General features: G+C 42.0%; 2 protein-coding genes across 12 annotated transcripts in view; both read left to right on the forward strand.

The window, feature by feature from the left end:
• FNDC3A (fibronectin type III domain containing 3A) overlaps positions 1–7170 on the forward strand; it is a 113281-nt gene extending 106111 nt beyond the window's left edge. For 5 of the 7 annotated variants that reach the window (XM_015625685.3, XM_015625675.3, XM_033514812.1 and 2 more), the window contains 3 exons: positions 1333–1499; positions 2066–2193; positions 4649–4969. In XM_015625685.3, coding sequence (XP_015481171.1) covers positions 1333–1499; positions 2066–2193; positions 4649–4963 — 610 coding nt within the window. In that variant the 3' untranslated portion in view covers positions 4964–4969. Of the gene's footprint in view, positions 1–1332; positions 1500–2065; positions 2194–4648 lie in introns of all 7 variants that reach the window. The other 2 variants (XM_019006627.2, XM_019006633.2) reach the window with 1 other exon arrangement.
• Positions 7171–7322: 152 nt separating this feature from the next.
• On the forward strand, positions 7323–10542 carry MLNR (motilin receptor). Of its 5 annotated transcripts, none has more exons than XM_033514855.1 (3): positions 7323–8120; positions 8337–8446; positions 10037–10124. In XM_033514855.1, the coding sequence occupies exons 1-2, from the start codon at positions 7346–7348 to the stop codon at positions 8441–8443; spliced, it is 882 nt and encodes a 293-aa protein (XP_033370746.1). In that variant the 5' UTR covers positions 7323–7345; the 3' UTR covers positions 8444–8446; positions 10037–10124. The 5 variants fall into 5 exon arrangements, with proteins under 5 accessions (XP_033370746.1, XP_015481252.1, XP_015481245.1 ...); XM_015625766.3 differs by having other exon boundaries at positions 9964–10075; XM_015625759.3 differs by lacking the exon at positions 10037–10124 and adding an exon at positions 9912–10023.
• Positions 10543–10750: the final 208 nt, after the last annotated feature.

Below are 10750 nucleotides of genomic sequence, written 5' to 3' on the forward strand. Positions count from 1 at the left end.
CATTGCTTTAATCTGCCCAGTGTCGCTGTGATTGGATGCTTGGGAGATGGCAGCAAAGGGCAAAATTCTTGGTGAATTTACAGCAGATGTAGGAGGTTGTCTCATCTGGCAAGGCGAGAAGGGCTCTAGTTTTCTGTGCTGAGAAGTACAAGATAAAAAACTTCATTGTTTTTTATTTGCAGTTCAACATGAAGAATTTAATGCAGTGTTCAGTACCAGCACACTTTTCTCTCTCACTTTTGGTTAAATATTTTGTCGAAGTAGCAAGTTCAATCTGTGGTGAATTTTATGAACTTAATATCAGAAGAGATGAATTCTTTACTCTCTGTTGCCTTATATGCAGTTATTTTAGTGGAAATTAATACAAATTATTATTTTGAGGGATCCCTTGCCTCATGTTAAATAGAATGTCAGCTGAGGCAGTACAGCAAGAGCCCTTGCCTAAATGGTAAGCTGAGCAGTACTGCTAGAGTGCTCCATATCTGATGAGTAGCTTTACCTTGACAAAAAGATAAGAGATCTACTATGTGCTGTGCTGTAAGGAGGAAAATAAATTACACTCTTTAACTGGAAAGAAATTTATTGCTAGTACCAAAGATTAGGTCATGTGCCGGTACCATCTGTTCTAAAAAGACAAGAAAAAAACAAAGTAGATGAGAACCCCTGCCGGAACAGAGAAATTTGTGCTGTGTCCTGGAGACACCAAAGCTGAACATCAAAGAAGAACTGTCATGATCAGTTTGTGCAAGAATTGTCACATGAAGGAGAGTGGCAAGTGTACAAAACTCTCAGAAACAGATCTGGTGTGTGCTACAAGTGTGACTCTTCCCTCCTGTGCAGGTCTGCATGAGCCCATCTGCAACAATGATGTACAAGAGCAAATGGCACTTTGTCTAGGTGTAGTAAGGGAGAGTTGCAAAGGGGCAAAAAGCTAAAATCTAGTTACCTAATTTTGAAAAGCTAAAGATGTTGGAGGAGTAGATGCCCAAGGGAAAAAAAAATGCAGGTCATTGAGAGACACAGCTGCTGTCTTTTCCCATTGTTCCAAATGCAAAATAGTTTCTTAAAATGCTGAGGAACATTTGGTAAGAGAATTTGTAGTGTTCTTTGTGCAAGAGATTTTTACTTCGAAGACATGAGAAATAAAAACTTGCCCCTGGAAAAGGAGCTTACTGTTTTATAGCAGCCAGAACACTGTTTAATTCTGAAATAAGTGTTTCTGGGCTTTTCATTAGATTCTGGGAAATTATGGGAACAGATTTCAAGACAATACTTTAACTGTTCCAGAAGTCCTTTTCTGTGTTCAAAACAAGCTACTCATTCCATTTTCAGGTTTGTATCCTTATACAGAGGACCATGTCATACATACAAAGTTCAAAGACTCAGTGAGTCAACATCATACAAATTTTGTATTCAGGCATGTAATGAAGCTGGCGAAGGTCCCCTTTCTCAAGAATATATTTTCACTACTCCCAAATCTGTTCCAGCTGCCTTGAAAGGTAAGGGTGCTTCTTTTTTCGTTTGAGGGGTGGAAGAATCGCAGGTTGGTTTTGGTATTATGTTGTATTTGGGATATTGAGAATACTAAGCCCTTTTCAAGTGCAGGGTAGGGATAGTGGGAGAACACACTTTTCATGTAATTACCTAAAATATTCAGTCCAAAAATGAAAGACTTGGGGTTTATGCATTCTTTGACATAACAAGTTTGTACTTAGAATCCCCTGCTTACCAGGAGAGTGGCAGGTTAAGGTGAAAATGCTTTCTATCATGTTTAGAATAATATTAAGCATTGTTTGGGGGATTTTTGGTATATAATGCACACTTACAGTCACAAAGTTTTATTTGCTTTCTCTTGGATGATACATAAACTAGGAAAAGAGGCCTATATGAATTTTTAGTTGTTGCTCCAGAAAACACTGGAGGAAGAATAAATTCGAATTTGAATCTTTTGTTTCTCTGAGACAAAACAGGAGGTAGAATATAGAATTTTAAAGGTCATTAGAATATGACAGTATGTGATGGGGAAAGCAGAGCTAGCTGTCACTTTTATGGTTCCTTCCTTCAGCACCAAGGATAGAGAGAATAAACGATCACACTTGTGAAATCACCTGGGAGGTTCTGCAGCCCATGAAGGGTGATCCAGTTATCTACTGTCTTCAGGTCATGGTGGGAAAAGACTCAGAATTCAAACAGGTATGATGTTTTTAAGTTATTGCAGTTTTCTTTGATTATTGTTTGTGATAACTAGTTTAGTAAAATTAGTTGACATTGGATTTAGTAAAGCTTATTGTGTTCCAGTATGGTTTAAGTCATCATGTTAACTTTTTGTTACTAAATAATAGAAGTATTATTATTATCTCCTAAACCCATCTCCTTTATCTCAGAAGGAGAGTCTGCACTAAATTACAGCCTCTGTGGTTTACACTAATGTTCACTAAATACAGCTTGACACATCAAGTGGTGAGGAAGTCATCCACTAATGGAACCACTGACAAAAAGAAACCTTTTACCTAATGGTACAGAATTAAGACTGGGGAGAAAAGTCGCAAAGGGTTCTCTTTGCACTAAGAGCAAAGAAGCAGTTCAAAATGCCAAGGTACAATTTATCCTGCATTCAGTGCTAATTTTGCTTCCCAGTTTGGATTTTTTTTGGCTTCACAGTTTATAAACTGCCTGAAATTTGACAGGAAATTAGGCTTGAAAACTGTTTCATGTTGTTAAGCCAAGGAACTTTCCTTCCAGGAAAGAAAGAGTTAATTCTAGTATATTATAATTTTATTACAGTTCAGTATTAAATAAGTTTTGCCTGTGTTTTGGTAGATTACAGGCCTTAATATTTTCATAACTTTTAGTGTAACAATGTTATGGCCATTTGTTAAATTTTTCAGTAAAAGATGAACCATAAACTGAGATGTCTTGCCAGGTGAATATTCTTTTTTGTAATTTCAACATTGTAAATGCAACATTGGGTATGTCAGATGTAGTCTGTGTTGCTTTTAGACACAGAGTCAAATAATGCTTTGATTATCAGTGTGTATTGCCAAATGACCTGGGCAAGAAAATAAAGTTTGCTCTTTGAGTATGGTAACAACAAAAGATTGAGGTGTGTGGTTACTTTTGCTTCTGCAGAGCAGTCTAGCATAGTAAAGCAGAATAAAATGAAAAGACTAATTTGCAAAAATTAAAACTGGAACAATCAAGAAGTAAACAGTATGAAAATAGCCTTTAAGACACTTTGACGTGATGGTGGCAGTTTTATTCAACATGCATAAAAAATAAGCCTGCATGTCTGCTCTAAGCTGTTTCTGCTATTTTGCTGCCAGAACTTCACTCTTTTCCTTCTTTCTGATCCGTCATCCAAATTGCTCCCTCCATCTACAGACAAAATAAGATAATATTGTGCTGTTTGAGCTGTATACACCAGTCAAAGATCTTAAAGGGGTTAGGAAGCAACTATATAAATACCCCAGGAAACATACTGGAGGGGAAGGCAACTTCTGGCAAGGCACTGGGGACAAGCAGCTGAGGATGGTAACCCCTGCCATAAAGCTGGCATAGCTGGAGTAGGGTGTGTGTCAGTGGCTTGTTTTTTCACTCCCAAATGTATGATCCAAATTAGCAGAATTTTGAGGAAGCTGCACTTCCGATGGTCTGCCCTGCCTCAGAGAGAAAAGTCTCAAGGTAATGCTCAGCTTGTCAGAGAATTCTAAGTGTAGCCTCAGGCACACCAAGAGCTCTTCAAACAGCAGAATCAGAAGGGAAACATTTCTAGTTTGCCTTTTCAGGATATGGTCTAACAGTATGGTGACTTTCGGGAAAGCTCCTGATGATGTGATATTTCTGTATTGTGCTACCAGTTAAAATAAAGCAAATCCAGGTATTTGGAGGTGGGAGGGCAAAGGAGCTTAAAGAGAGAAATCAAATTGTGCTGTGCTACCCACCTAATACCTCCATGCCTATTGAAGTGCCTGTAACTGCACCTTTGTGAGGTTTTGTTGGCTTTCACACAACCTTTACAAAGCTGCAAATTTAATTAATTTGAGAAACTGGAATTTAGATTTTCCTGAATTAGGCACTACGTGCTGAAGCATTGTGAATTCATGTTAACTAGCCAACTGAGAGATCTCTGGAGGGTACCCTCATAAGTCATCTCTGTCTTGGGAATATGATGAAATTAAGAATCACAAAGAGGACTCTGTGCCTTTCCTGATACAGTGTTTATTGGGATAAATCATAATATTTTTAAATACAGATAACTAAAACCAAGTACATTGGATTGGATTAGACTTAATGAATTGGCTTGACACAGAGTTATCTGCCTAAAATCCCATTGTATGATACTATGTATTGCATCCCATTGTGAGTGGTCATTAAACACCTGAACGCTGGGGCTTGTGACAGAGTTTATTTGGTGTGTACTCATCATTCCACACAAGTTCTTGTGTTTCACCAAAAGAACTGGAGACTTTATCTGGTATTTAATTACATATTTGAGCTTTTTGTCCATTTTTCTTTGCGTGGGTGAAAACATTGGTGAGTTGTCATCCTTTTTAGTTACCTTCACCATAAACAAACCCATACTAAGATACATGTGTGATATATAGTACATTTTTACATATCTATCCCTTTTTCCCCCCATCATTGCTAGATTTACAAGGGCCCGGACTGGTCATTCCGATACACAGGCCTCCAGCTGAACTGTGAATACCGATTCCGCGCATGTGCCATTCGCCAGTGCCAAGAGGCCACGGGTCACCAGGACCTGGTGGGCCCCTACAGCGCCCCAGCGCTATTCATCTCTCAGAGGACTGAACCACCGGCAAGCACCAACAAGGACACTGTGCAAACCACAAGGACACAATGGTCACAGAGCGACCAAGTGTGTGCTGCTGTCATCCTTGCACTTTTTGCTATCTTTTCCATTCTGATTGCTGTTATCATTCAGTACTTTGTCATAAAGTGAAGAAAAGAGATCTATTTTATAATGCTGCCCATTACATTTTACTTTCTCATAATCTAAAAGTAATTCTGTTCTCTTGCTTTTACAAAACCAGGCATTTAGCACCGGCATTGGGACTGATGCAAACTTTCTCAGCCACTTTAAAATGCTTACTCGTAGGTATAGGCTGACACATGTTATTAAAATGCAAGCCACAGAAATATAATCTTTTCTTTATATGCCTTCATGCAGTACAAACTCGGTATGGGGCAGGCACACAGTGTTTAACAGAAAGGGTTTGACCAGTAAACGCAAGTGTAAAGATGATTTCCTGGCCCACACTTCTAAGGGTTGCTAACATAACAGGGAAGAATGTGTAGATCGCATTTAAAACTTACACTAACAACCTTGTGCTGTACACAATATTAATCTGATGCTGTGAAAGCAATTTAGCGCTGTATTTCTACCTCCTCATTTGTCTTAATTATTTGGGAAGCAGGATTTATGCTGAAAAACAGAAGGGGCTTTTCTCAGGCAGCAAATAATAAACTGGATGGAAGAGTATGTATGAAGGAAGCTTCTTATCTGATAAATGTGGAGTTCTTCACTGCAAGTAGATGTTTTTGAAAGACTACAAGGAGATGGCACAAGTGGTTTATCTTACCCCCAGGATTTGATGTTTACTTACAAAAATGCCTCTTTTACTTCTTCTGAATATAGAAAGGAGAGTGTGAGAGACTTTCTTAGATTTGTTATTTAAATTGAAAAACACATTTCCAAAGTTGACCTTTGATTGGATGCAGTTTATATAGATGTCTGTGCCCTCTGATTTTGGCTAGTCAATAGAATTTTGAGGTAAAATTCATTATTGAATTTTTGCTGTTTGCCCAACATTCACTTGCCATATCCACCAGAAATAAGCACTGCCTTTTTTGTTTGTTTTCTTTCTTTCTTTCTTTTTTTCTCTTTTTTTTCTTCCTTCTTTCTGTTCTTTCCTTATTTGGGGCACCAAATCGGAAGACGAAGTGTAGTAATTTGCACCAGAAAACTTAAAGCTGCTTTTTTCTTGAGATCCTAATGTTTAATGTAATGTCTCTTTGGATACTGTACCAAATTGTTGATTGCATGTAGTTAATGTTGCATTAGAGCACTTTGCAATTGCATAACTCATCAATGTTTTGTGAGCTTGCATTTGTGAGTTCTTGAATGACCAGACTGAATTTTAACAAGTATCCCATTGAACATCTTGCTAGATGTCAATGATTGCCAGTGACACAAAGCTTGTAGTGAAACTATCTTTAAAAAAAAAATCCTTGTCTCATCACACTTATGTTATTTGTTACACACTTTGTAATTAGCTACTTTTAATTTATTTGAGTTACAAGATAGTGGATCATTAATGACTTCTAGTTGTGTTCAGTTTAGCATTTTTAATAGTATTAAACACTTCTGTCAGTCTTAATAATAATAAAAAAAAGGAACCTCTGTCTTGTGCTTTGAAGATCTCTGAAGAATTTCTCTTATATTAGAACGGGCATGTATTGTAATTGTTTATACGTCCAATGATCTGTGCTGTAGAATAATGTTGCTGAGTTTTGTTTTTTTTAAAGAAAAAAAAAGAAGAAATGGCGAAGAACTTGGCCTCCACATGGCGAGAACGATCTGTCTTTAAAATGTACTGTATGTTTACATTTTATTTTGAATTTGTCATTTGTACGTATAGGCTGATACCTTCCCGCAGGATACCGCGATAACTGATGTTTTCTAGAACCTTCTTAAAAGTGCCATGTTTGGCAGTGCAAATGAGGTTGCGTGTCACAGCCCAGAGATTTCTTACGCTTGAATGTCTAAAACGGTAAGATTTGTTACTGCAGGTAGCCTGCAGTGACTTACGTTTTTCATAGTAAAATTCAAATGAGCTCCTATTTTTGATAGTCATTTAATAGTGTATTTGCCATTTGAGCCTCAGTGCATATTACTGCATTGAAGACAGTTTTTAATGTAATCTTAATTTTACCTCATATACTGTACATTCCAAAAATAAATAAAGAAAAAGAGAAACTCTAAAGTTTTTAAAACGCTATAGATACACTACCAAACATATCACTTTACGGTTGTACAACGTCGGGCTCCATGAAGACGAACCTGTATAGTCTGATAGAAAATACATAAAACGATGTAGCAAAGTACCTTTAAGAGTCTGTGGACAATAAAAAAGTACCTTCTTTTTCGCTGCTGGTGGTCACTCCTGTGCGCGCACCGCCGCCGCCCCCCTCCCCTCCCCTCCCTCCTTCCCTGCGGGCCGGGCCGCGGGGCGGGGCGCGCTACCTGCGCGGGCGGGGCGGGGCGGGGCCGGCCCGGAGCCGGGAGCGGCGCTGCCCCGGGCAAGGCGCGGCCCCCGGCGGGATGCGGCGCGGCGGCGGCCCTGGGAACGGCAGCGAGGGAGAGCCCGAGTGGCCGTGGCCGTGGCCGCCCTGCGACGAGCGGCTGTGCCCGGCGCTGCCCGTGTGGGTGCTCGTTCCCGTCACGGCCGTCTGCCTGGGGCTCTTCGTGGTCGGCGTGGCGGGCAATGTCCTCACGGTGCTGGTCATCCGCAGCTACCGCGACATGAAGACCACCACCAACCTCTACCTGGGCAGCATGGCCGTCTCGGACCTGCTCATCCTCGTGGGGCTACCCTTCGACCTCTACCGCCTCTGGCGCTCCCGACCCTGGATCTTCGGGCAGCTGCTGTGCCGCCTCTCGCACTACCTCAGCGAGGGCTGCACCTACTGCACCATCCTCCACATCACCGCCCTCACCGTGGAGCGCTACCTCGCCATCTGCTTCCCCCTCAAGGCCAAGGTGGTCGTCACCAAGCGCCGGGTGAAAGCCACCATCGGCGTCCTTTGGGCATTTGCCTTGCTCTCCGCCAGCCCCTTCTTCTTCCTGGTCGGCGTGGAGCAGCCCGACAACCACACCGACTTCAGCCGCGAGTGCAAGCCCACCCCGCAGGCGCTGCAGTCCGGCCTGCTGGCCACCATGTTCTGGGTCACCACCTGCTACTTCGTCCTGCCCGTCACCTGCCTCAGCGTCCTCTACGGCTTCATCGGCCGCGAGCTGTGGCGGAGCAACTCCCGCCTGCGGGGCCCCAGCTCGCTCCTCCGGGAGAAGGGGCACCGCCAGACAATCCGGATCTTGGGTGAGTCCCGCCACCATCCCGCTCGGGCTACGGCCGGGGCAAGGACCGGGGCTGGGGGTCTTGGCGGGGCTGAAGCGCCCGCGGCTCCCCTACAGGACAGGGAATAGCACAGGGGAACATCCCAGCCACGGTGCCGAGCCCACCAGTGAATTGTCACGGCAGGGACAGCAGCACGACTGCCTTCCCCAGAAATACCCGTTTTCTGAATTTTACCAGGCAGAATCAAGTACAAGATAGCCTGCAAATTCAGAAAAACTGTGGTAACATCAGCAGTCTCTTCCAGCGGGCAGCAACACCTCTTCAAAGAAAATTTCTACTTCTGAAAAGTAAGTTCTTAGTGGTCTTTTGTAGCTCTCCAAGGAGTAAATTCACTGGTTGCCCACAGAGGCTGAGAAATGGCAACTTACCCCTTCGAGCTGTTGGAGACAAATCCCATAACACCAAAACACTTCCTACAGATGTAGGATGCTGATAAATTTTAGTTCATTTTCTTAGTCATACATTCAGTAACCCAGCATCAGACTCTGGAAAGTTAGAGATCTTAGTCTGCCTTGGGGCTTTAATGTTTATAAGTAGTGACCAATATAAAGGGAAAGAAAAAAATAAATCCAACTATTGACTAAGGAACATAAAATGCCCCAATTACTACTTTTGCCTACCTTTAGTGTAGTTTCTACATGTCACATGGGAGACTTCTTTTACCGAGAGTGTAATCAGCTGGATGGAAATAGCGTAGCCCAAAGGAAAGAAACTAATAAGCCTGAGAGAATTTTGCCGACTTACTTGAGGAAGTTACTTACACTGAAGTAGGCACAAGGTTTTCTGACAGAAGCACTCATATCCACAATCTCAGAACCCCCTGAATGGGACCAGTGCCCCCTAATCTTATGATCCAGCAGCACCAGGTGGCAGATTTCAGATGCAAACTTTCTTTTAGGCTGCATCCTTTTTATTTAAGCTCTGAGAAGCACGGAGGAGCTCTACAAATGCTTGGTTTTTTTACTTACATATATTTATAAACAAAAACAATTAAAAGTATGGATACAGTACTACACTTAAGTAATTGTTCCTCATCTGCCCCTGCTGTGTTGCCATTGCAAGAGGGTTTGTATTTGTTCTCATTGTGCTAAAATTCACAACAGGACCAGGAGAACAGCTGAAGTGACACGGGCTAGAGATCTGTTTAGGCAAATACGTGTCTCCAGCAGTAATGGTCTGGGGATGCATGAGAAAGCTTTAGTGGGAAAAAAATCAGTCGCCCAACTACACTGTAAAGTCTTTATATTAGATATCACCCCGTCACAATAGAGTGAATTCTGTGGGAGCTTGGGTGATTGAGGTGCAGCCCGGGTCTTTTTCGGTGATGCAGACAAGTTAAACAACTCTGCAGCAAATGGAGCTGCTGTGGAGCTTCCACAAAAACTCCTCATTCTGACTTTTGTTTTCCTGTCTCATCTGTGGCATTACAAACATAGCCAGGGGGATTTCTGTAGTGCCTGATGTTACTATACAGATGTAATGCCACTGTTGTAGTTTACATTTTTCTCAGCAAATCTCATCTCAGTTTAGCTTAAAATCTTACCAGTTACCTTTTACTTCAAAGACTAGCAGTCAGCCTTGATGCTATTCCCATTTTTTAATTGTTTTCCAACAACTTAATGCCATTATTTCTATATATCATTTGTATCAGTTAGAAGAACCTGCAAAATCAATCACATAAAATTTAGTTTACTGGACGGTTGAAAAGTTAACTCACTCCTTAACTGCCACATGTGTTATTTTGTCTTATAGCTGTGGTGGTTCTGGCCTTTGTAATTTGCTGGTTGCCTTTCCACATTGGCAGGATCATATTTATAAACACCCGGGACATGAGGACGATGCTGTTCTCCCAGTACTTTAATATATTCGCCCTGCAGCTTTTCTACCTGAGCGCATCCATCAACCCTGTCCTCTACAACCTCATTTCGAAGAAGTACAGGGCAGCAGCCTGCAAGCTGCTGGTGCCACGCCGAGCTGCAGAAAGGGCTTTCACTGTAACAAAAGACGCTGGGGGCTACACAGAGACCAGCGCCAGCACACGGAACGAGTACACCACCAGCTTCTGAGACTGCATCCTGCTCTTCAGGCACCCTTGCCTAAGGAAGGGAACGTCCTTCTCACGGGAGAGTCGCAAAAGGATGGACATTTGTTAGGGCGTGTGGTATTTCATAATTATCTGTATTTTGGAATACTGTATTTTCGGTAACAGAGCAGGCAGGCACCATGAAGTGGGGAGAATGATGTGCAATTTGTGAAAGATGGTAAGTCAGTAGGAAAAGCTGGAGTACATTGCCAGTAAAACCATGGGTTTACTTTATTACATATTGTTCATTGCACGTGTTCTGTGCCATTTCTAGTGTTTCCTAAAAATTGTAACACCAAAGTCTGCAAAGGAGCACTTCTTGGGAGCTGTAATGGGTAAAACTTCCAGACAGCCTTCACCATTTTAAAATGGTTTTCTTGTAAACAAGATTTTACAAAACACAGTCTCACAAGGAGATGGACGCAAAAAAAACACCCGCCAACCTGAACAGCCCTGGAAAAAGAGGCTCTTTAGTACCTGATCTTGTAATCATGAAGGGGACTTTCCT

This window comes from Parus major, chromosome 1 (assembly GCF_001522545.3).
Source record: "Parus major isolate Abel chromosome 1, Parus_major1.1, whole genome shotgun sequence".
NCBI lineage: Eukaryota > Metazoa > Chordata > Aves > Passeriformes > Paridae > Parus > Parus major.

Excerpts from the sequence above, each read along its gene's own strand:
- MLNR (XM_033514838.1), top strand. The coding sequence starts at position 7,346 with ATGCGGCGCGGCGGCGGCCCTGGGAACGGCAGCGAGGGAGAGCCCGAG. Across the intron at positions 8,121-10,036 it reads CCAGACAATCCGGATCTTGG|CTTTTCTACCTGAGCGCATC; the intron begins GTGAGTCCCGCC and ends TTCGCCCTGCAG.